Source organism: Lithobates pipiens, unplaced genomic scaffold, assembly GCF_037356315.1.
Source record: "Lithobates pipiens isolate NorthernLeopardFrog02 unplaced genomic scaffold, aLitPip1_a1.2 Scaffold_3, whole genome shotgun sequence".
NCBI lineage: Eukaryota > Metazoa > Chordata > Amphibia > Anura > Ranidae > Lithobates > Lithobates pipiens.
This window is the reverse complement of record NW_027507790.1, coordinates 42,196,226-42,223,031: the sequence shown is the minus strand read 5'-3', so window position 1 is coordinate 42,223,031 and position 26,806 is coordinate 42,196,226. Positions and strand designations below refer to the sequence as shown.

The following is a 26,806-nucleotide window of genomic DNA, read 5'->3' as shown; positions in this document are numbered from 1 at the left end:
GCTTACCGTTACCTTCTTCTCCTCGATTTGTGTCTAGGGGTTTCCCGTGGTAGATACCCAGTAACTCTAGAGACTGACGACAGATCCGCATGAAGGGATTTTTATTGCAAAAACTTAGACAACAGTCTCTTTAAAATAGGATCAGAGGGTTAGGAAGGAAGAATTGAGAACATGCTATAAATTTTTGACTTGCGAAAATTAAGACAGCTAAATTCCGATGGAGCATACACACGGTCACATTTTCAGATGAAAAGCTCTCATCTGTCTTTTTCTGGCCGGAATTCCGATCGTGTGTATTCGGCATTAGTGTCAAAGTCAATAATGAAGGCCTTGCTTACTTTGACTAGATTCAGAGAATAGCCATTCACAACTGGATGTTCACTCAGGTTGGATAGTCCCTCTCTCACAAGGCCTAGCAGCCAACAAGTGCTTTACTCAGGAACAAGTCTCTGCCACAGACGTTGTTGTATAACATACAAGAATAAGTCTCTGCCACAGACGTTGTTGTAGAACATTCAGGAAACTTAAACTTGTGGAACACTTGTATGATACCTGGATCTTTCAGCCAGCTTGGCAATACCCACGAGACCGGATTCACTTAGGTACTTCAGCCCCTCCAGGCTCTTGCTAAGAAGCCAACCCATATGTGGCCTTCTTCTGAAGAGTCCTCCCCTTGATAGCTGCAAAGTTACCTCTCCAACTACCAGAGACGGCACCGGATCACCTTGGAATCCTTCTTTAGTTTCCTTGCCTCGGGCTAGCCAGCCCGAGACAACAAGTTGGGTGGATCCGCACCCCAGGCCATAGCCTTCCTGGGGGCTGTTCAGGAGGACCAGGACCATGGAGTCAGAACGTACTTCTGGACCGGAACCCCGAACCACGTGACATCCGCACCTTAAGTACCCTCTCTCAGAAAGCACAGCAAGAGTGACACTCCCACTGGGCGGGCTCTGAGAGAGAGTAAACTTAAAGCACCCAACTAGACTGTGGTTCCATGCCTGCCAGAAGAGACAGTGCCCCTTGTGGCCAGGCTGAACATCCTGTAGTCCAGTCAGACTGATGCTGAGGTCCAAATTTAGAACAATTGTACCCAAACCAAACTACAGTTCAGGTGTAACATTAACTTTCCACCAGTTTGAGACCCCTGAGTTGACCCCTGGGTTGACAGGAATGCTTATTATGATCAACTTTTATTCATCTATTTTTTTTCTTATGTAACACCTTTATCCCAGAGGGAACACAACTGTTTCTGTAACTGCTTAAAGCAGTACTAAACCCCTAAGCAAACATTTATTATATTGCAGCTTACCAATTCGTAGATGTGATTGCTGTATTTGTTTCCTTTTGTAGTGTTTTTTCTATTTTCTTTTTTTATAATTTCTTTATTTTTCTATTTTCATCTGATGATCCAACCAGTGTGTCTGTTTTTCAAGAAGCTTAGCCAAGTGCTGGGTGGATCCCGACCATATGGTTGTAAACTTTCCCCAGCCTGGACCGGTTCTGTGACGTCAGCCGACAGTGAGCCTCAGCCCGCTGTTGGGTGAAAACAAGTCAAAGGAGTGCAGAACGAACTGCACTCCTGTGATCTGCAGGAGATGTTTGACTGTACTTCTCCTTTAATAGTGTCAGGGGTGAATAAAATTATCAGTTTTTGTTTATGCATGATAAACCTTTATCCCAAATGGAAAATAAAACTGTTTGCTGTAACTGATTATAAAGTATGAGCTGGAGCTTGGCTTCAATTTGTAAGTAAATCTGCCGTAGCACTAACCCCCGAAGGAGCTGTTGAATTTTTCTGGGCTTACCGATTACCTCCTCCAGCTCGCACTCGTTGTCTTTGTCTAGGGGCTCCCAGGGTTGATAACCCAGTAACTGTAGAGACCAACACTTGAATTCCTTGTCAGGATTTTTATTTTGCATAAAACAGTTCAACAAACTCAGTCTCTAAGTTGGGAATAGAGGGTATCAGGGTAAGGTATGGCTCAGGTGCTTGGAACTGCTGAATTCAATAAAAGTCTCTCTCTCTGTACACAATCCAGGGAACAGCCGCTCGCAACTGGATTCTTTAACTGTTGGATAAATCCTTAGTTTGGGTTTAGCAGCCAACAGGTAATTCTAGCTTTTCAAAGTCTCTCAAGCAGACTTGGTTGGAAACTTAGTTACAACTGGAAGGGTAGAAGTAGAAACTTTTCTTACTGTACCAGAATCTTTCAGCCGGTCTGGCGATACTGTAAGAATTTTAGATTCAGTCAATGTCCATGGCAGCTCAGCTTCCAGGCTCTTACCGAGCAGCCAGCCTTGTGCATGGCTCTCTTACTGAAGAGATCTCCCGTGGTCGCGTGTAGAGTTGCTGGGCCTCTCCAAACCCGAGACGGCACCGGAACGCCTTAGAATCCTCCTTCCAGTTACTGCGCCTCGGACTAGCCAGTTCTGAGGCTCGGAAACGGATAGATCTGCACCCCAGGCCATGAGGGCCACCGGGGGCTGGTCAGCAGGACCAGGACCATGGAGTCAGCAACAAATTCTGGACCATAACCCAGAATCACGTGACTTCGGCACCTTAAGTACCCTTTCCCGGATTACGCAGTGAGACAAACGCGCACACTGATTGGCTCAGAGATAGCGTTTGGTACCCAATGCATCCAACCAGACTGCATTCTATAGCCTCCCACAGGTGTACAACCCCCCTATGACCAGGCAGAACTTCTATACAGCTCAGCCAAACTGATCCCAAAGTACAATTTAGCACAATTAACCCCAAAACTCACTACAGTTTTGAGCAAAAACTAAATTTAAACACATAGCGCGTACTCATTTGGAGTACCGGCGCTACACTGCTAATATATTTAACACCACCCTCCCCACCAGACTGACTAATGCGGCCGTCTGCTACACATCCTGTTCTCATTGCTCCAGTGTTGTCTCACTAATACAGGACTATTTTATACTATCTTTTTAAGGCCCGTCTAGTTCCTTTACCTTCCCTGCTGAGCCAAATCTTCCTTACTTATGTCTCACATGCTCCCCCTCCCAGACATTGCAGCTCTCAGTAGGAGGTTTCAGCAACAGAGGCAGTGCTGTCAATCCAGTAAGAATTGAGCAGCATTGGTGTGGCCAGGTGATAATTGACAGGATACAGACTTTTGAATTAGCAGTGACAAAGTTGATAGCCACGTCCCCTGCAACATTTTTCATGTCACCGAATTGCAAGCAGACGCAGCCTACATAAAAGTAACAACCATTTTGAGTATTTAGGGTTATTACCACAGTACAGGAAGCTTCACTAGGTAGACTTCACGTGTGCACATGGTGTGCCAGATGTTCTTGGGCCCACCCTAATCACCCCATGCACTGGCTTACACATTTCTCTTTCACTGTGCCGGCTGGGAGATTAATCTCCCTGCTGACGCCATATAGGTATATGTAGACATACATGTGTGCTTCAGCTTTAGGGTGCACACTGTAATACAATAGGCTGCGCGCACCTATGCTTCACTAATGCCCCATACACACGGTCGGATTCTCCGATGGAAAATGTGCGATCATGTTGTCGGAAAATCCGACTGTGTGTGTCGGCTCGATCAGACTTTTTCCGTCAGATTTTCCGATTCACAAAGTTTGAGAGCAGGATCTAAAATTTTCTGACAACAAAATCCGATCGCATAAATTCCAATCGTGTGTAGACAATTCCAACGGACAAAGTGCCACGCATGCTCAGAATAAACTAAGAGACAAAAGCTAATTGGCTACTGGCCTGTTTATAGTCCCAACGTACGTGTTTGATGTCACCTCGTTCAAAACGATTGGATTTTCCGACAACTTTGTGTGGCCGCGTGTATGCAACACAAGTTTGGCCAAAATCTGTGTGAAAAAATCAGATGGATTTTGTGGTCGGAATGTCCGACCGCCTGTATGAAGCGTGACAGACTCGAAAAGAATTTGTTGTGCAGATGTGCTTTTAATTAGGTTTGGCAGCACTTTTTATTTTTTTCAACCATAATTCTGTCAAAAAAATGTATTTAGACTTTAGCATCAATTACTAAAAAAATATTTCCTAAAGATGCTGGGATTTCCTTCCTTTTTCCTCCTAGAGAGAACATGTGAGTCATATGCTGTCAACGAATTTCTCCAGTTGTTAGGGCTATCAGAAAAACCCATTTGAGGACAAAAACAGGGTAATATAGGTCCACATATTTACAGTATGGCCATGCAAATGTATATATTTCTTCATTAGTTTTTATTTTATGACAAATATTGAAAGAATGACGTATCTTAGCTACTGAATTCTTTTTAATCCTTTTTATCACTTTTGGTTTGATTTTGTATATTGTAATCCATGTCTCCTTAGCAGTGATTAAATAATCTCAAATCCATTAAAGATATCAGCCCCTGGTGATCTAATACCGGATATAAGCTGAGAGTCTGCATCAGCCTCTCACCCGCCCCAAGGCATTATGAGGCTTTATGTAAGCCTAGTGGTCATGTTGGTTTCCTCTATTTCATTGACAACGTTTATTGCTATTTTAGTTTACTGATATCTGCTTGGGCTTGCAGAAAGTGTTGTCATTAGTTCCTCTTTCTGGGTAAAGGGAAGCTATACTTTGCCTGAACTAGACAAAGTAATCGGTTTAGTTGATAGCAGACACTGCTAGGAACTTCTATCCACCTTTCCTGTGCCACCCTACTTCCCTGATCTTTCAGCACAGCTCGCAAAAACCTAATTTGCAGTGGTTGGTACCTAAGCAGCAAATCAGCGTGTCTTACATAATGAGGGGAGAACATTTATAGCATAGCTGATCCTTAAAGTCTTCCTAAACCCAGGACCCTGCATTCACTATATCTGGTCTCCCACATTACACAGAAAATAGAAATGCAATTATTTTAGCATAGTAAATGTAAATTGCTAAATACCTTTTCTCATCAGCAGTATCAGGGGCGTATCATGAAATGAGTGCGTCCATGTGCAAGATAAATAGTGGTCCCTAGGCATTGACTAAAAAAAAAAAACTGCGCACGGCAAAATGTGGATGTGGCCTAAATTGCGCAAAAATATTGGGTGTGGATAACTGCTTGCCAACCAGGCGCCATCATTATGCGGTGGCAGGTTGGTACGTTCCCGCAAATCGCCTTATGTGTACGTCGGCTCCTTTAAGGAGCCGTAACAGGCACGCTCATGCCTGCTGTACGGCGGGGGACCCAATGCGCGCGGACGGAGGCTGCGATGTCCTCTGGTCACCCGCGATTGTGGGAATGAGAGCTGGAACGGGGATCTATCTGTGTAAACAGACAGATCCCTGTTCTGACAGGGGTGTTAGAGAGAGAGCTGCTGTTCCTAGTGATTAGGAACAGTGATCTTTCTCCTCCTCCAGTCAGCCCAGCCCCCATACAGGTAGAACAATGGTAACAATTTACTGTTAGCGCAAAAAACTTAGTGATTGGACATAAAGATGGATCAATAACATACAATCTGTGGGTGTTTCGTCAGTCCAAAGGAGGGGATGGTGGTATGATAAGGCGGCTGCTGTCCTCAGAGAGAGCTAACTCTGTATCCCCATACAGTTAGAAACACTACCAGGGAACACACTTAACCTCTTGATTGCCCCCTAGTCTTAACCCCTTTCCTGCCAGTGATATTTATACAGTTAGCAGTGGTTATTTTTAGATCTGATCGCTGTATAAATGTCACTGGTCCCAAAAAAGTGTCCAATCTGTCTGCCGCAATGTTGCAGCCCAGCTAAAAATTGCAGATCATTAAAAAAAAAAAAAAGATAATAATAAAAATGCCATAAATATATCCCCTATTTTGTAGACGCTATAACTTTTGTGCAAACCAATCAATATATATGCTTATTGCGATTTTTTTTTTATACCAAAAGTCTGAATACATATTGGCCTAAACTGATGAAGAAATTTTTTAAAAAAAATTTGGGGGATATTTATTATAACAAAAAGAAAAAATATTGTTTTTTTTTCAAAATTGTTGCTTTTTTTTTTGTTTATAGTGCAAAAAATAAAAACTGCAGAGGTGATCAAATACCACCAAAAGAAAGCTCTATTTGTGGAGAAAAAAGGACATTTTTGTTTGGGTACAGCGTCGCACAACTGCACGATTGTCAGTTGCCGCAGTGCCGCAGTGCCATATCGCAAAAAATGGCATGATCATTAAGGGGGAAAATCTTCCGGTCTGTAAGTGGTTAAAGGGGGTGTGGTTTTATAGAATCTGAGATGGCTTTCATAGTGCAGAATGCAGTAATGTTAAATAGGGAATGTACAGTGCGGAGTGTACAGTGATGGGTAGTATGTGCAGGAGAGGCGTGTGGAGTGTATGGAGATGGGTATTATGCCCCTCCCTTCTAGATTGTAAACTCTAACGAGCAGGGCCCTCTAATCCCTCCTGTATTGATTTGTATTGTAAGTGTACTGTCTGCCCTCATGTTGTAAACGCTGTGCAAACTGTTGACGCCATATAAATCCTGCATAATAATAATAATAATTATGTGCAAGAGAGGTGTATGGAGTGTATGGAGGTGGGTATTATGTGCAGAAGAGGAGTGCGGAGTGTATGAAGGTGGGTAGCATGTGCAGGAGAGGAGTGCAGAAGTTATGTAGGTGGGTATATTATGCAGGTGCGGAGTGCAGAGTTTACAGCGGTGGGTAGCATGTGCAGAAGGGTGTCAGTAGGGCAGGGGACAGTGTCAGTGTTTTTTTTTATGTTATTTTTTTTTTTACAATTACATTTTTTTGTGTTTTTTTTTTTTACAATTACATTTTTTAGTATATTTTTTTTCATTTTTTCAAAATGCTTTTTGGGGGCCAGTGAACAGTGTTAGTAGAGCAATGGACCATGTCAGAATTTTCTTTATTTTTTTACAATTTTTTTTTAAATTATTTTTTACAATTTATTTTTGTATTTTTTCCCCACAATGATAGGGGGTGGGGGTAGTAGGCAGTGTCAGTAGGGCAGTGGACGGTGTCAGTAGTTTTTTGTTTATATTATTGTATCTATTATCTTTTAAAATGTTGTTGTTTATTATTATTTTTTTCACAGTGCTTCTGGGGAAGGGGGTGGAGGGCAGGGTGGGGTGTATGGGGCAGTAGACAGTGTCAGTAGGGCATTGGGCAGTGTCAGTAGAATAGTGTTTTACAATGTTTTTTTGGGGGAGGGGATTGGGGCAGTGAACAGTGTGGGTAGGGCAGGGGGGAGTGGTGTCAGTAGTTTTTTATTTTATATATTTTTTGCAATTTTATTTTTTTATATATATTGCATTTTTTTATATCAGCCCTGTTTGTGGGCTTTAGTGTGATATCAGGGGCCTAAACCGACCCCTGACATCTCCCCTTTGAGACAGAGAAAGAGACTGAGGACAGAGATTCCCCAGTCATTTTCTCTGCAACCTCAGCATTGAAAATTAATTAACAGGAGACAGCGGCTCCTGTTCATTCATAAACTGAAGCAGAGTAAACAGTTTACTATACTCAGTTTCATCATAATACACGATAACGATCTCTCACTGTGTCCAATTCAGAAAAGGAAGGGGTCAGTAAATTACATATTTACCAGCCCCTTCCACTGCTCTCTATCCTGACACATCCCCCAAGCAGCCGGTAGGAGAGGGGGGAGCTGCGGGGGATGAGGGGGGTGGAGGAGGATGACAGGGAGCTGGCGGAGAAGGACACAGGGCCAAAGGAGCACACCGGAAGTGGAGGAGGAGGACACAGAGGGGGGCCAGAGGAGGAGGACACCAGGAACAGCCAGGGATGATCGGTGCAGTAAAAGAGACAGCTGTAAGCAAAGATCTCCCTTGATGGCTTTTCAGCCATGCAGGAAAATCTTTGCTTACAGCTGTCCCTCCCACCCCCGATCATCCCCAGCTCTGAACCAGGAGACCATCCATGTGTGCAGGCTGGTTCACAGTGCCCCCCCCCCCCCCCGGGGGCCTGTGTGCAGTGAAAACCCTGCACACATGGGTGATGCGCCACTGAGCAGTATATAACAGTCTTGGGACTTCTATCAGTGTCTGGTTAAAACTTGTAGGAGGAGTTTTCATTGCCCTCTGACTGTTCTATGAGGCTTCATGACCCCTAACCCTCTGTCTGGACAGTGCTGATCACATGCACCCTGCCAGAAAAAGAAAGAACTCTCTAGCAATATACCAAACAGAGCATGTGCAGAGTGTTTCCAAGGCTCTATACCAGTGATGGCGAACCTTGGCACCCCAGATGTTTTGGAACTACATTTCCCATAATGCTCACCTACACTGCAGAGTGCATGAGCATCATGGGAAATGTAGTTCCAAAACATCTGGGGTGCCAAGGTTCGCCATCACTGCTCTATACTATCGGCAGATGGATTAGGGTCAATAAAAGAAAGGAAGGATCAGAGAAGACAGTATCAAACAGCCTTTTTACACAATGTGAAGGATTAACCCCCTAGGTTCCACAGTGAGTATAACAAGCGCACTTTACTGCATATTCAGACTGATTTTACTGTTGTGGGTTTAGTACAGTGTTTCTCAACTCCAGGCCCCAACAGGTCATGTTTTCAGGATTTCCATTATTTTGCACAGGTGATTTGGTCAGTTTCACCGCCTTAGTAAATTACCACAGCCGTTTCATCTGAGGGAAATCCTGAAAACATGACCTGTCGGGGCGCCTTGAGGACTGGAGTTGAGAAACACTGGTTTAGTATCACTTTAAGTCTAATACACACTAGAATTTATTTTCATTCAACCCATTCAACCCAGTGGGCTGAATGAAAAGGAAACTGAAGAGCTTGTGAGGAGCCGCTGTACTATCAATCCAATGTTAATACAGTGATCTCCCCCCGCTGAGCTATTGTGCTCTGACAGGGGGACTGCCAGAACACACCACTCAGCACTATCAGCCAATAATCGGATGCCAATCGGTGGACCTTTTTCAGTGATGCCCCTTCGACAGACACCAGACTTTCAGCCAGCTTCTGTTGTACACACGGGCCGAATGTCGTCTGGTTTCTATTGAACTGGCCGATACCGGACAATATTCGGCCCATGTGTATGGGGCTTTAGGCGAATAGGAGATAAAAAGAAAACACCTGACCCCCTTTAAACTTCCTTTACCTTCACTGACTGAGCCAAATCTTCCTTTACTTGTGTCTCATGTGCTCCTCCTCCCAGACACTGCAGTTCACATTGGGAGGTTTCAGCAACAGAGGCAATGCTGTCAATCCAGTAGTGGGAGATAATAAAAAAAACTCTGCACTCCCTTAAAGTGGTGTTAAACCCACTCTTCATACTCTGGCTAGTGAATCTAACCATTCTCTCCCCCCCAGGTGTCTCTGATGCTCCTTTATCCAGATTATAGACATCCTAATACAGTGTAGTACCCTGTAGCTTAGTGTGTTTTTTTTTCTGTAGTGTAGGTAAATTGTTAGGTTTGGCTAGCAGCCAAGCTTATGTGTTTGAATCTGGGTCAGGGTAAGTTATTCAGGAAGGCTGGAATGACTCATCGGGCAGCATCTCTGATCCCTTGCCCTATTTGCTGGAACTTTGCAGAAACTTCCAGGAGCTGCCCGGAGTATTGATGAGGGCCCAAACCAATTCCTGGTCAAATGGGCTGGCAGGAGAAGGGACCTTTTAAATACTCAGGGTCAGGCCAGCAGGGGCAGTGGAGTCCAGGTGGAAGCTGGAGATGGAGTGCTGAGGAGGCTATCGGAGGCCCTTGAGGGTGGCCCTCTGACCAGGGTGTGACCTCAGGACTGGGGCTCGGGTGCAAAGGGTATTCTCTCATAACACACGGAGTCCTGTCCAGTGGCAAGGGAGCAGGTGTAAGGACAGCAGGAGCCAGCGAGCACGTCCAGGAGATCTCCAGGGAGAAGAAAGCGGTGGCTGGTGAATGAGACAGTCGGGGAGGACTGAGAGACAGCCTAAAAAGGGGACTGAGGCATGGCAGTCTGAGATGGTTGTAAAGCTCAGTCTGGGAGGACTGTGAAAGATTAGCCAGGAGGGCTAGTGAAAAGGGCAGCTGCAGCAAGGTAGGCTGGCAGTGCCTAAAGATGTGGTGCTGGGATCAGTAGCCACAGGAAGGTAGCTGGATACTGGGACTTTTCTACACACCAAAGGGACCCGCGGTCCCTGCATGTAATGGGCTTTTGCTGGCTCTGACAGAGTGCCCTGTCAGATCCCACCTAAACAGTGTTCCAGCTGAGCCTGAGTATTTCTGCAAGCAAGATTTGTGCAGGAGGCAGAAGAGGAGTGTATGTATAGACTGTATATAGTTGTGTCCCTGAAGAGTTCCTTTTACTGACGAGTCAAGTGGGCATCCCATAATATCCCTGTCCCCATCCAAGTTGAATACCCCTAATAAACAAAACAAACTGTCTATGCAGGGTAGGGGATCCCTATTCAGCAGCGGCTCCTATGGTGGTAGCGCTACAACAGAAAATGTGTTACTGACCAGATCACCAGGTGAAACCAGAGGGGAAAACCAAGCCTAAAAACAGAAAATGAATGCATCCACCAGATTTAATGATTTGGTAAAGTGTAATAAATTACATATTTGGTTTTGGGTTTAATACCACTCAAAACTAATGTAAAAGTTGGAGTCACCTAACGATTGGGGACCCCATGTATTATTTATTTTGAACTGCAGGGTGGAAGGGTCCTTTTTGATGTAGACAATTACCATTGGCTGATACAAATGTCCATTAGTTGGGTTCTCAAAGGGCTTGTTCACACGGGTGCATTGGCTTCTACGTTATGAAGTGTCATTTGGTTATCAGTTCCATGCAGTGTGGAGATGTGTGCAGACGGCATATCCTGGTCAATGAAGGAGGAGCGGGTGTACACACAAAGTGCACACCCAGGTCTGTACACCTGTTGCTGCATACTCACTGTCTCCATTGACAAAATTGAGTTGCCCCTTAGCAATTTTAGACTCATGAAGTCCTAAAAGTTCCCAGGTGTTCAAACTGTACAATGGAGTGTGAAGTGTAAGAGAACAGCTTGTGACAGACTTGAAACAATCAGGTTCCTTGTTAGTTTATTTTCAAAAAAATGTCTTTGTTTCTTTTAGGGACATCCTGAAGCAAGGGGGCTCAGCTGTGGACAGTGCTATAGCTGCCCTAATTTGTACCACAGTAATACATCCACAGAGCATGGGTCTGGGAGGTGGTGTCATTTTCACTATTTATAATGCCTCAACGGGTAGGTATCAACCACTAATGTAGTTTGAAGCTTTGTTAATGCCAACAAATAAGTGTCATATTATTTTAATGGTATAAAAATTGAAGACAACTCATAATTACACTGTATATTCTTCTGTATATATATTCTTCTCTGCAGGAGAAATGGAGGTCATCAATGCACGAGAAACTGTGCCTAGCAGGTCTCCACCCAATCTCACTGAGCAGTGCTTCAACCCTGGGTTTGTGAAACCAGGTAAGTACTATAGTCATACAATATTTTGAAGAAATATAGGTAGGGATTTTAAGGGTACCAAAACACATGATTTTTAATAAAATCATTTTTAATTAGAATCAACATTTTAAAGAACATAGGGCATACAGTTTCTGCCATAAGAACATTTCATAGAGAGATTGTTTACATATGTAATATGCACATATACAAATACTATGTCAATCACAGTGCTTGATGCTTGACGTGTTTCGTTTTTCTGCTTCTTCAGGAGCTGTAAAGCATGTGTAACATATGTATATGTAGCAATCACTCTAATGAGCACTACTAGGAGTCTTAATGGTTAGCATAAAGAGGAGGACCAGCACCAATGGTGGCACTAGATCGTAGGCAGAGCATGCCAAGGCCAGTGTAGCTTTCAAGCTGGTGTCAGATATTTCTCCACAAAGGTATGGGAAGCAAAGTAAACATGAAGAAGCACAAAAATGTAAACATGTTGAGCAACAAGCACTGTGATTGACATAGTTTGTATATGTGCATGTTACGTATGTATGTAAACAATCTCTCGATGAAATGTTCTTGTGGGAGCAACTGTATGCCCTATGTTCTTTTACATTTTGATTCTAATAAAAATTATTTCATAAAAATCCATGTGTTTTGGCACCATTAAAATCCCTATTTCTTCAAAAATTATACTTTTCTGGGATGAAGGTGCCTTTGATCTGTGGAAGTAGGTAAAAGAGATTGATTGCTAGGCCCTTTGATGGCAATCAGGACACCCTAAATAACAAACGTGCCACATCCTATTTATAGATTTGAAAAATGGAAAAAAGGACTGGCACATATAAAAAATTATATCAAAATTTTAATAATTCACAATTCACGATATACAAATACACATCAAAAACAATACAAATTAATTAGACAATACAAAGAAAAAAGAAATAAGAAAAGTAAAGAGGACCCATTGATCAACCCAAAAGGATTGAAACCACTTGTGTACTTCCTGTGGGGTGTTAATAACTGAGTCAAAGAAACCTCCACTATGATGTGGTATATGTTGATGGGGTGTTCATAGGTTCTGATGATTAAAGAACAACTCTGGGATCCATGGTCCACAGGCGTTCTGGGGTGTTGAGATGTCCAGCACACGTTTTTATGACTATAGAAGGATTTTCGGGATCAGTGCTATTTCAATAGACAATGGATCTTTGAGATATGTTACATGTTCAAGAGTCAGCAATTTTTCGATCACAATACCTCCATAGTTACCTGGCAGGTTGTTTAGTGCTTAATGTTAGGCTGCAAGGATACCTCTAGCTTTCTAATTGCCAGCAAATTACAACAGTTTGACTCAGCTGAAGTATACTAACCAGTGGCTTATGCATACACACGACCGGACTTTTCGACGGACTTGGTCCGGCGGACTGGAATTCGTCGGACAATTCGATCGCATGTGGGCTCCAGCTGACTTTTTCTTCCCAAAAGTCTGACGGACCTAGAAATAAAACTTACTTCAAATCTTTCCGACGGACTCGAGTCCGGTCGAAAAATCCGGTAGATTTTTTAAAATCTGTGGAAGTAGGTGACATATCCAGATAATTGAATACTATAGTCAGTTGAATACTATAGTTGCAGTATAGATAAGCCATATGTCTAGGATAAACCCAGGAGAAAAGGTCAAAACATACCAAAAGAGGCATATTTGTTCACTTTTTTTTTTTTTTTTTTTTTTACCGAGCTCTGCACTGTGGTGCTTAGTAGATAAAAAGTTAATTGTAAAATCGCAGCACAAACAAGTGCACGAAGGGTACAGAATAGGATCAGCCTTCAAAGAGAAAAGCCCTCAATCTAAACAAAGTGCATCCAGCAGCATTCACTGCAAGTACTGTAATTGCTGACTATACAAACAGCCACAAACAGCTGCAAACGCTGACAACCTGTCATTGAAGTGTACGGGCTCAGCGCCCACCACTAGCCGCTCACATCTGTTAAACCCTACAAAAGGATTCTGCTGCATTTGTTTGCTGCGTTTGCAAACTGTGAATGGGTTTGGTTCTCTGTGAAGCCATGCTCAAAATGTAAACAGGTACAATCTACTGTCTCCACAGCAGGTGGTGCTCTTCTGCAGCAGCACTGTAGGTGGAGAGTAAGTCAAGAGGGACATGGTTCCTCTATGATTTCTTGGGTCACTGGGGAAGCTATCCCTTTTGATGCTGCCACCTCATATGACTCTAGCACCCATATTGTCTCAGGCAGAACCTTTTTAAGGCCTTGACTCTAGACATGAGCAGAACAAAAAAAAAAATGATTTTGTTTGTATTCTCTATTTACATAAAATTGTTTAGTTAAGTTTAAGTTTAATTCTTGTTTATTCAAATTCAAATCGATTTGACTCTTCCAAATTCAAATTCCATTCTATTGTTTTTTTTTATATTCTTTTCTATTCTATTCTTTTTTTCTATTCAAATTTGAAAAATTTGAATTTCGAAAGATGGTTATATTGTTGTAGTCATTCTATTTTATTAAATTCCATTCTTTTCTATTCTGTTATTTTCTATTATATTCTATTATTTTACATTATATTCCATGCAAATTTATATTATTCTAAATTCGAATTTCAGAGGATGGTTATTCTTTCTATTTTATTCTATTTCTATTTTATTCTATTCTATCGTTTCATTCCATTATATTTTATTTTCTATTCTATTCTTTTATTTTCTATTCTAATCTATTATTTTCTATTCTATTAATTTCTATTCTATTCTATTCAAATTGATTGTATTCTAATTTCGAAATTCAGAGGATGGTCATATTTTATTTTATTCTATTGTTTTTTTATATTCTATTCAATTTTAATTTTGGGAAATTGTTATATTCCTTCTTTTTTTTTATTTTATTCTATTTTATTGTTTTTTTTATTCTATTCTATTCTATTCTTTTTTATTCTATACGAATTTCAGAAGAGGGTTATTTTCTTTTCTTATTCAAATAGATTCTACTTGAAATTTGAATGTCAGAAAATGGTTATTCTTTCTATTTTATTCTATTCTATTCTGTTCCTTTACTTTCTATTCTATTTTATTCTGTTCTTTTATTCTAAATTTTATTTTGTTCTGTTTTACTCTATTCCTTTCTATTCTATTATTATTTTAATTTCAATTCTATCATTTTCTATTCTATTTGAAACTTGAATTTCAGAACATTATTATATTCTTTCTATTTTATTCTATTATAATCTCATGTTTTTTCTATTCTTTTCCATTATATTCTATTCTAATTTATTCTTTTCTATTTTATTCAGATTTTGGGAAATGATTATAGTCTATTATATTGTATTGTATTCTATTGTTTTTTCTTTTCTGTTCTTTTCTATTATATTTTATTTTCTATTCTTTTCTGTTCGAATTCATTCTATTCTAAATTTGAAATTTGGAAGAAGGTTCTTTCTATTTCATTTTATTCTATAGGTTTTTTTTTATTCTATTCTATTCTATTGAATTCAAATGTATTCTACTGGAAATATGAATTTCAGAAGATGGTTATATTCTATTTTATTCTTTTTTTATTTTATTCTATTCTATTCTAGTCCTTTATTTTCGATATTCTTTTATTTTCTATTCTATTTTGTTCTGTTTCACTCTATTCTTTTCTATTATTTCTAGTCTATTCTTTTATTTTCTATTCTGTTCCTTTGGAAGATGGAAGTCCTGTCAGCAGTGACAGCACGCCGCTGGAAGGCTTCATTCTAAGGTAAGTATTTAATAATGTGCTAGTATCCGATGCATACTAGCACAATATGCCATTTTCTTACATGGTTGTCCTTTTTTTTAGAGAGAAAAGGGGTTTACTAGCGCATTAAGCCTCACACGGAGGCTAACTTATCTGTTATCTGAATTTGGACTTACACTCTCATCAGGATACTGCAGAAAATAAGGCTGGCCGCATACTGTACTTATAGATTTCTTTGCGTCAGCCTAAAAGATCTAACAGATTCCTCCTTCCATGCTAAACAGTTTGGATAGACAAATCACCCACTAGAGATTTTTGTATTCTGACAGCTGGCATTGTATTCTCTTCAGCTTAGGATTTTCCAACCAGCGCTTTCAATAAAAGTTGATTGAAAAATTTAGTGGTCAACATGTCTGTTATAAGCAATGAGCTTAAGCAGGGCTTATAGCCTTACAGCCTGATAAATAGGCACAAAATACATATAAATAGTCTAAATATAAGTAATGGCTGAGAAGTAAGGCTTAAAGCAGAGTTTCACCCAAAAATTGAACTTCTGCTTTAAGTGAAAGTGGCCACATTTGGCATATCATTTTTTTTTGGGGCATCCAGCTCCCACTGCTCCTGGAAGGAGGTTCACCTCTCTCCCCCTCCCTCCGTGCAATCTGTGACATGTCCCAGAAGATTGCCCAGCCAATCACAGCATGCAGCGTGGCTCGCACATGTGCAGTGCATGCCCGGCTGTGAAGCCACAGCTGAGTGCCCACAGTCACAATGCCAGAGTTGAGGAGACAAGGGGGGAGGAACGGAGCTTCGTTTGCCCACATCGTTGGACAGATGAGTGTCTGATTATTAAAAGTCAGCAGCTACACCTGTAGCTACTGACTTGTAGCTGCTGATTTTTATATGGGTGGAACTCCGCTTTAACTATTATAAATATTCAGATTAATTCAAAGTCCAAATATTTCCTACTATAAATACCTAAAATAGAAAAAAAAAAATAGAAAAATATAGAAATAGAAAATAAGTATCTTGTTTCAGGGAAGACATAACCACTTGCCTGTGAAACACATGGACTAATTAGAGAAACAGTTATGTACTGGTTGTGTTGTAACACTAAGTTAAAAATGTTCAGGGTTTGCGTTCAGTAAGGGAACTAGTACAATGTAGTAATACATATGTTGTCTAGATTTAGGGGAACATTCAGCAGAAACAGAGAAGTTGAGGAATGTAATTTCTTTGTACAGATTAACCCGTTTGTGGTTGCAGACTGTAGATTAACTTTTCTCACACATTGGTAAATGAAAAAAATTATTTAGGCAGTCAGATTAGTCATGAGGTCATTATCAAGTTGGTTGCGGAAAAAATGATCCCCCTGTTGCATTAGGCAGGCAGTACCGCTGCTGAACACGAGTCATTCAAGTGAATGTGGCCGGTCTGAAATGAGTACCCCCAAATATTTTTCTTCTGTAGTGCTGGCTAACACTGTACCCTCAATGTTGTACTCTCTCAAAGGGATTTTCGTTTTTTTCTAGATGCATTATTTTAAATTTTAGAAACATTTTGAACTGCAGTTTCCACTGCTTTGATTAATCTTCCACCAATGCCAAATCATTGCTTAACCTCGAAGTTTATTGATGGACACTCCAAGTTCTAGCTAGAGTCTGCCTGGCTGGTAAGAACACAAACCCCACCAGCTTTCATTGGTGTTTGTACAGATATAGCATAGATATGCCCAATGATTATGTTTTTTCATCGAACTCCAAATAGAAACTTTGGTTCTGCAGTCAAAGTCTATGAGATGCATATGCAATATAAAAAAATTGGGGTAGGTGTGTCAGATAGGTGTATTATAGTCAGATCATTGGAGTAAAGCTTTCAAATCACCAGTTTCACTTTTATGACTAAAGTAAATATGTAAGGGCAAAACTTCAGAGATCAGGTTGAAGAGACACGGAAGAATTGCAGTGAGCTTTTAAAGGAGAGCCAAATGTCTTGTGGCAAATAAGCTGACAGAATGATTGATAGAACTTTTTTAGGAAATGAATAGGGAGGTTAGCTTTAGGTAGGCTGTAGGTAAATAAACGGTTACAATAATAACTGACTTGGTATCCCCTAACCTCAGGTTGTCCTATACAGGAGTGCAATGGATTGGGGTACCTGGAGAGCTAAGAGGATACGAGGCAGCACATAAGCGACATGGGCGACTACCATGGAAATCACTCTTCGAACCAACAATTAAGCTAGTGACGAATGGAATTCGGGTTTCAAGCCTTATGAGCAAATATCTGTCTTTCTTTGAAAAGTTAATTAAAAAACACTCGATTTGGTAAGCAAAATGGATGAAGAGAAAATATACAGTGTTTGGTATACTGAAATAGACAGATATATAAATGGATAGATTCATTTTTCAGTATTAGTGGATTTGAGAAATAGTGGTTCCCAAAGAATATACTAGTGCTGACTATAATCATGAGAAGTAGTCAGCTCTTGATTTGGTGTGTATGAGTTTGGGAAGCCTATTAATACTGGTATTTCTTTTGTTACATAGACTTAAAACAACAGTCAACTTCGGTGACCCATACATTCATCTATTTTTTTACAGTCAGCTGTTGTGTGAGAACAAACAGGTGCTAACGGAAGGACAGGCCATAAACTTCACCCAGCTAGGGTATACTCTTCGTGTGTTGGCAGATGAAGGAGCTGACAGCTTCTACAATGGATCCATCTCAAAGAAGATGATAGAGGACCTCCATAATGAGGGTTTGCTCTCCTTTTGTTATATATCTTTCACCTAATACTATGTGGACTGATTTGTACTTCTTATTATTGGATTACACCATTCTGTGAACATTCAGTTGTATTTCAAAGAGGTTCAAACTTCAATCATGTCAGTGTAGTGAGTTGGTAGGATTCACTTTCTATAAAACTGAGATCTCTCCTTTAAGTATGTTAAGCTGGCTAAACACAAATCAATTTGCATCAATTTGGTTTTAGATTCAAAGCAAATGTTCAATCATATTTAGAAGTGTTTATTACTGTTTTCCTGCTTGCTCCAAAGTATGATCATAAATACAATCAAAATAAAGATTGTTTTAAATCATTTTTCCTTCAATCACTTTCTCCTGTATCCCATAAACAGATCAATTCAGAAAAAAAGCCAATCATTATACCACAAATACTGTAACCTAACTAAAAAAATTGAAAAATTTCCCATTTACGTCTTTGACTTAAATTTGCAAAAAAAGCGATCCAAAAAAGCTTGCGCATAATTACATTTTTTTTTTAAGCTTTGACTGAAATATCAGATTACTAAACAACTGGAGTGAAAGGCATGTGGGCACTTTTACATATATTCTTAAAAGGGCTTTTCTGCTTTCACCTTTAAACAGGGATTAAAGGGAACCAGTTAGATCTCTGCACTGACCGCAGCTAGTAAGCTTATTGAGACTTCTACCCATGTTTATGTCTTCAGTGTAACAAAAGAGGGCTATCTCCAAACATGATGGGTTTTTGGATGAGGGAGTTTTTCCATGTCTCTAGTGAACTTGTAAATCCCCTGTAGCAGTTATTACTCTACATAGTTTAAACAGATCAACAAATAATATAAAAGAGTTAAGATTTCAGCCAAGGTAAAGGACAACCTAACCTGGCCAAGTTCCTTACACCACCATGGACCTTATATGTTTGTTTGTCCTTTTTATTTTGATTTGGTGAACTACTTGGTACTCCCGAGAAAAGCTCATTTAGTGAGCAAAACATGTAGAGTTAAGTTTTTTTGCACCTAATTTTTCACTTTTACTTTGGGGTGTCACATGGTTTACTAGGATGGTGAACAAGCAGTTTACAATGTAGTTATGAGAGTTTTTTTTGACTGAGACCAACAAATCTTGGTGTCTTGGATGCATGACACCATACTATGGTAATTTGTCAGGCAAATAGCCTAGTAGGTTACAATGGATATATGATTATTACCTTTTTTTCACTGAGACCAACAAGTGGCTTGGATACAAGACACCATGCCATGGTAACTGACCAGTCAAGCCTAGTAGGTTACAATGGAGATATGAGAATTTTATTTTTCTGACTGGGACCAAGAAGTGGCTTGGATGCAAGACACCATACCACAGTAATTGGCCAGTTAAATTGTTTGAGAGAGGGAGGACTCCTTGTAGATAGTGACCATCTATCTGATACACCTATATTATAGGGATAGGCTAAAAATATTAGCAGATTAGTACTATTGGCCTATACTTCCACCTTTTGTTCTCCTACAGAATCAATATGCTTTCCATCCTATAAGTATATATGCATACATTATTTTGCCTTTTCATTATATATTTCATAATCAACAAAGGTTGATTTTTTTTTCTCTCTTATTGGCGCATGAGCATGCGTACCCCCATTTCTATTTTTTTCAGTACAATTACTTGCCAGCTTAAGAGAGTTTGTACATTATAGTAGAAGATATGCTTAGTAGTAATATAGGACAACCTAAGGTTAATTGCATAATCCTATAATTTTTTTAGTAGCTCTTCTGCTGTCATTTACTTTTAGTTTGATTTTCTTTAACTAGAATTCTTTTTATTTTTCTCAATATGAATTGCATAATTCCTCCATTGTGAATAATTTGTCTGGTCTCAGTTACTTTTAGTTTCATTTCCTTTAGCTATAATTGTCTTTTCTCCATATTCTTTTGCACCGTACTAATTCATAGTATAATGTGTTTGTATTAGGAAGTTTTTTGACTGCAGAAGACTTACAAAATTACAAGGTGGAAATCGTAAGACCTTTGAACTTTTCTCTTGGACCCTACACTTTGTATTCTCCTCCACCCCCAGCAGGAGGAGCTTTAATTAGCTTCCTTCTCAATATACTAAAAGGTAAAAACATTATATTCATCTAGGCAGGAAATAAACTCCTGCAAGTTGTGTTTTGTTTTTTATATACTATGAAAAAAATCCCATAAAAGTATAGTTTCAGTGGATGCTTAGGTATGATTTGATCGCAGTTTTAGCATAATACTGACTAATGAGGAGAGACTCTTTTCTTCGCTTTCAAATGCATTTGAATATATATTTTTAATTACAAAACTGGTGTGACATTGGGACCCAACACCTAATAAAAATGATATCCTTCAGGTTCCAAAAAATATAAGTAAATACATCTTAACCACTTCCCGACCAGCGCACGACGATGTACGTCGACAGAATGGCACGGGCAGGCATATTGGCGTACAGGTACGTCCAATATTCGATGCCGCCCTGCCATCGGGAGCGCGCCGCCGGCGACGCGCTCCCGCGCTGGTCGGGACCCCCCTGAGTCCGGTCGCGGGACCCGCGGACTCGATCGCCGCGGGCATCCCCGCGATCGTCTCACGGAGCGGCCGAATGGAGGAAATGCTGTGTAAACAACATTTTTCCATTCTGCCTAGCAACTAGTGACGCTGATCTCTGCTCCATGTGATTGGAGCAGAGATCAGTGTACACTAAATGAAAGCCCAACCCCCCCACAGTTAGTAACACACCCCTAGGAACACTTAACCCCTATACTGCCACCCACTGGTTAACCCTTTCACTGCCAGTGTCATTTACACAGGAATCACTGCATTTATATAGCAGTGATTACTGTATAAATGACAATGGTCCCAAAAATGTGTCAAAAATGTCCGATGGGTCCCCCACAATGTCGCAGTCACAATAAAAATCGCAGATCGCCGCCATTACTAGTAAAAAAAAAAAATATTAAAAAATTATTAATAAAAATGCTATAAAACTATCCCTATTTTGTAAACGCTATAACTTTTGTGCAAACCAATCAATAATCGCTTATTGTGTTTTTTTTTACCAAAAATATGTAGAAGAATACGTATCGGCCTAAACTGAGGGAAAAAAAAGTTTTTTTATATATTTTTGGGGGATATTTATTATAACAAAAAGTAAAAAATAATGCGTTTTTTTCAAAATTGTCGCTCTATTTTTGTTTATAGCGCAAAAAATAAAAACCGCAGGGGTGATCAAATACCACCAAAAGAAAGCTCTATTTGTGGGAAAAAAAGGACGTCAATTTTGTTTGGGAGCTACATCGCACGACCGCACAATTGTCAGTTAAAGCGACGCAGTGCCGAATCGCAAAAAGTGGTCTGGTCTTTGACCAGCAAATTGGTCCGGTCTGAAAGTGGTTAAAGAGGAAGTAAACCCTGATGGGTTTACTTCCTCTTTCATTCCCTGCAAAGGCAAAGCATAATGGACTACTATGCATCGCATAGTAGCTCATTATGTGTCACTTACCTGACACAGGAGCCAGCGATGTCACCGCTGTGCCCTGTAGTCCGGCGCATCCATCTTTTCGGTGGGGTCTCGCAGCTCCGCCGCTGTCATTCGGCGGAGCCGCGATGACGTCACTCCCGCGCATGCGCACGGGAGCCGACACGCGCGGCAGCTCCATTGTTGGAAATGCCGCGCTCAGTGCGCCTGCACGCCGTAGACAGCGGTGCCTGTCTTCGAGCAAATATCTCCTAAACCATATAGGTTTAGGAGATATTTCTTGGACCTACAGGTAAGCCTTAATCTAGGCTTACCTGTAGGTCAAAGTGGTTTGTAAGGGTTTACAACCACTTTAAACAAAGGGGAGTCACCGGAGCAATACATGCAATAGACCTCCAATAAAAATTCTAGTTCTGACTACAACCCCAGTAGGTTATTAACACAAATCTCAATACAACACACCAGAACAGGTTTTTATAATCATATAAAAACAACACTTTATTAATCAATACATCTTAAAATCAAAACCATTAAAATCTTGAACAAGATTGATATACAATCAATGAGCTACCTAATGCTGACACAATGGGGGTTATTTACAAAAGGAAAATTCACTTGGAAGTGCAGTCACTGTAAATCTGAGGGGTAGATCTGAAATGAGTGGAAGTTCCGCTGATTTTATTATCCATTCACGTGCAAGCTGAAATGCTGTTTTTTCTTTTTCTTTGATGTCCCCCTCGGATCTACAGCGACTGCACTTTCAAGTACACTTTCAGTGCAATTTCAAGGGCACTTTGCACTTGTAGTGCAAAGTGGATTTGCCTTTCGTAAATAACCCCCAATGCATCCTTTAAAATATCATATATATTGTACCCTATATGTGAGTTCAAAACAAAGAGAGCTAGAATCCATAAATGTCCAATCAGCATGTTTCATAATGGTATCTATCAAATGGACTCAGTAGTATATAACACCCACTGCCATAAATTCATAAGGGAGTCTATCAAAAACAACCAATTGGCCATCAAACATGGGACATTGAACATTTATGCTTTCTAGCTCTTTGTTTTGGACATATATACATGTAGGGTACGATATGATGTGTTAAAGGGTACATTGTGTCAGCATTAGATAGCTCACTGTATATCAATCTTGGCCAAGCTTTTAATAGGTTTTGATTTTAGAATGTATTGATTAATAAAGTGTAGTTTTTGTATGATTATCCAAACCTGTTTTAGTGTGTTGTGTTGAGATTTTTGTTAATAACCTACAGGTGTTCTAGTCAGAACTAAGATTTATTGATCCTGGGACCCAGTTTTCATGCCACTCCCTCTGACCTGGACTATTGTTACAAAAAAGCTGGCCAGATAGATGTTCATAGAACTGTTGATTTTAGCCAATAAAAAGTGCAGTAGCTCACAGATATTATATATAAACCCGTTAAGTGATCTAGCTAAAGTAATCTAACTTTGTTGTCATGATTTACTGCTTTTTGCACATCCTTGTCACCCTTTACTCTGATATATTGAACTTGCCCACACTAAAACTAGTACACACTACAGTTCAGGTTGGAGCCACTGTACTAACAATCTGATGCCAGTACAGTGATCTCCCCTACTGTGCTATTGTGTTCTGACAGAGGGATGTCCCCCTTGCCAGAACACTCTGGTCAGAGATCCCAGCCATTGGCTGAGGGTGATGATCGGTAGCAAGTCAGCAGACCTTTTTTTTGGTCATGACCCTTCGACAGAAGCCATCAGTATAGCCAGCTTCTGTTGGACCGGGTGCAGTACACAGGGGCCGAATGACCGTGCCCTCTTTTTGGGTTGGCAAACCCAGAAAGGTCTGCCAACTGGCTCCTGATTAGCTCTCTAAACCAATGGCTGAGAGCACTGATCGGGAACCGGTCAGTAGACCTTTTTTTTGTCATGCCCCTTTGACAGAAGCAGTCCGAACAGCCAGCTTCTGTCAGAACCGGCTGCAGTACACACGGGCCTAATGTTGCCCGACATTTGTCCTGTGTGTACTAGGCTTAAAGTATTACTAAACCTACAACAATAAAATCAGTCTGTATATGAAGTAAAGCATGCTTGTTATACTCACTGTGGAACCTAAGGGGTTAATCATCTGCATTGTGTAAAAAGGCTGTCTGATCTTGTATGCACAGATCCTCATCTTCTACCAATGACTCCAGAAAAGGTCTGAATAAGACAGTCAGGCTGCACATGCTCAGTTTGGTGTGAATTGCTAGAGAGTTTTTTTTTATTATTGGGAGAGTGCATGTGATCAGCACAGGGCTAATCTGCACTGTCCAGACAGAGGGTCAGGGGTTACGGATTCTGATAGGACAGGTCAGTGCAGTATGAAGACTCCTCCTACAAGCTTTACCAGACACTGATAGAAGTCATAGAATTACTATATACTGCTGATTAGAAAAGGTATTTAGCAGTTTATATTTACTAAACTAATTGCATTTCCATGTTCTGTATACTGTGGGAGACCAGATATAGTGAATGCAGGGTACTGGGTTTAGTAACACTTTACGTGTCAGTTTTACAAGGTTTTTCCTAGTTTGTCACTAACAAACCAATGAGCCAGCTGGGTCTGTGCAAAGCCATGAGCTCCCAAAGCATATGAACCACTTCTCTACAGTGCGATGGGAACATGCTTCATACATTTATCCTAACAACACGCTCACACACACAGGGTTTTATTATCATATCTGGGTTGCTTTTGCAGACTGTGTGCAGCAATGGTTAGTGCAACAATGCCTGGTACATAGTGTAACATAGATCAGCACCTGTCACTAGTATAGTACATTACAAATCAGAAGGGCGCAGTTGGCATTGTTACAGATTAGAGAAAGTTTATTCAATTATGCTAGCCACATAATTGAAAGAAATTAATAAACCAGATACTCTGTTAATCCTCTGCCGAAGGTAAAGAATCTTTAACTGTAGATGGAGAAACCCTTTAATTTATTTTGAACTCAAGCTGGAGAAACTGACAGAGGGCATCTGTTTTCAGGTTATCACTTTTCTGAAAGCTCTGTGCAGAATGAGACAGAACAGATACAGACCTACCATTACATTGCTGAAGCCTTTAAATTTGCCAACGGACAAAAGATACAACTGGCAGAGGGACTGGCAGCTGGTAACACAAAAGAGGTATAACTATAAATATATATATAATGGACAGTGGTCAATCTAATTGGTGAAGACATAGTTACTAGATGTTAAGTTTGCTGACTGGTTTCACCATCTGAAAAGCAATGTCTTGTTTCACTCCTAAGATTACAGTGCATTTAATACTAGACAAACTAAAATCTATACTTTTAGATATCACAGTGGGGTTTATGAGACACATTAAGTTTTGCTGTTGCCTTTTTTTGCAGTCCGTAAAGCTGAATTCCAGGTATGGATATTTTTGCATAGTTACATTGGACCATCTGGGATTAATAATGGAATTCATATTTCATATCTGGGTGATCCCTGTGGAAACGGAGAATCACAGTAGTTTGGTAGGGGCCATTCAGAGAATGCTTTGCATTTCTTCAATCAATGCAAAACATTCTCTTGGACAAGGTGTAGAGGTAGGGCAGCAATGTCTCAATCTCCACCTCATCCATTCTGAGAACGCTTTTCATTCATTGATCACACAGGGATCAACAAGGTATGAAATATGCATGCTTACAGTACATTGGTCTGAACTGAACCAATGAAACTAAGGAAAAATATCCATACCTGGAATTCAGTTTTAACACATACATTTTGTCTTTATTAGACTTCTTAACTTTGTCACAGATTGGACCTTCAGCTGCAATGGGAAGTGAAACATTTATCAGCAGGATTACCACAACTTCTGCTCAGAGCTACTGATTGCTGGGGAGCTTGAGGCCGCCAGCATGCTGTCAGCCATTATGCAACCCTACCTGACCCATTCAGCTTTTAGGTTGATTGGGCTTACAGGTGAATGTAAACAAAAAGGCGGTAAATGTGTAAAGAGAAAAAAAACAAAAAAACAATGTAGCCCCCCCCCCCCACTTGATTCACACCCAGCCTATAAACTCTGTTGAGAAACCCACTGGCTACAATCTGCTCCCCGCTGCTTCCTCATCGAGAATCTGATGTCTCAGTCCTCATCGCCAATCGTAAACAATGGGGCAGGGTCTCCCAGGTAACCTCATTTGGTCAATGACGTCACCCAGGAGACCCTGCAGCTTTGGTACCCCTGGCAAGGTGCCCCTCTGTGTTGAGGGCATGTGGCCTAGTTTGGTTCAGGAGGAGGGGGAGGTGCGGGTTTATCCCTTCCTTTCCTGGCCATCCAGGCTACATGTTCTCATAAGGGTCTGATATGAATTTTGGAGGGACCCCACACATTTTGTGTGTTTTTTTCATAGGTTCCCCCTTAAAACCTTTAACAGAAAAAATAAAGTCCATACATCTCTTTTCAATTTTAATTTGGGGCCCTTTTTGAAGGAATTTTTAAATAATGAAATATTGTTTATTTATTTCCTTATATCTTCTGTTAAAAATGTAAACTTTTTAGAAGTAACTTCATGAGAATTAGCTCAATAGAGAGAACAAATATAAATTCTGAATTTATGAAATAAGTTGAAGAGGGGATTAATATGGATTAGATGATGTAATAGTGTCTTAGAAATGTAGTATATGGTCAATTATTCCTAACAGCTTGACCAAAAGCTTCAGTAGTAGATATATATTTTTAAATAGTTTTACAACCTAAAGTGGTTCTAAAGGCTGAAGGTTTTTTGCCTTCATGCGTCTAAAGAATGATTAGTAGCAAGCAAGATTCCACATGTATCCAATAGATTCTCTCAGAAGACCGGAGACTCCAGACTCAGAGCGGAAAACTGTGTTGGAGATTGTGCATTTCTTTTCACAGGCTCAGGGCTCCCAGTCGGTGCATCCTTTCACTCAGTCTCTGCTCACTCCTCCAGAACCTCGCACACTCCTTTTTTTTTTCCCAGATCCTCCCCATGGGGCAAGTAAGCCTCTCAAAAAGCCACAGTCTGGTGAGTGGGTTGAATGATGTGTATAGGGTTGCCACCTGTTTGGGATTCACCCAGACAGTGTGGGTTTTGAATGTGTCTGGGTTTCAGGTGAACTGAAACCCGGACACATGATTTAAAACCTGGACTGTCCGACATTATAAAGACAGGAATGTGGCTCGGAACAGGGCCCAACAGGAGGATGAGGGGACCACATTACTGTTCTCTTTGTAGTCCCCAAAGATGTCCCAGTCTGTTACAATCCTATAGTGTGTGCGCCACTAAAGTATTTGCGTTTGGCTTAAAGAAAAAGTGGCAATCCTAGATGTGTAAGTAAAAGCTGTGCCCACACTGCACACATCTTTCCATCCATCTCACACATATATAGTGTCAACTAGCAATGAGGT

At 40.5% G+C, this 26,806-nt stretch overlaps 1 protein-coding gene across 2 annotated transcripts in view; it reads left to right on the top strand.

Annotated features, from left to right (window-relative positions):
- The window catches only part of GGT5 (gamma-glutamyltransferase 5), a 93,633-nt gene that overhangs the window by 35,944 nt on the left and 30,883 nt on the right, over positions 1-26,806 (top strand). The window contains exons 2-8 of one of the 2 annotated variants that reach the window (XM_077461554.1): positions 11,053-11,183; positions 11,322-11,417; positions 15,095-15,146; positions 17,248-17,451; positions 17,728-17,885; positions 19,859-20,005; positions 24,416-24,555. In XM_077461554.1, the coding sequence (XP_077317680.1) occupies positions 11,053-11,183; positions 11,322-11,417; positions 15,095-15,146; positions 17,248-17,451; positions 17,728-17,885; positions 19,859-20,005; positions 24,416-24,555 (928 nt within the window). The remainder of the gene's footprint in view (positions 1-11,052; positions 11,184-11,321; positions 11,418-15,094; positions 15,147-17,247; positions 17,452-17,727; positions 17,886-19,858; positions 20,006-24,415; positions 24,556-26,806) is intronic. The other variant, XM_077461555.1, reaches the window with a different exon arrangement.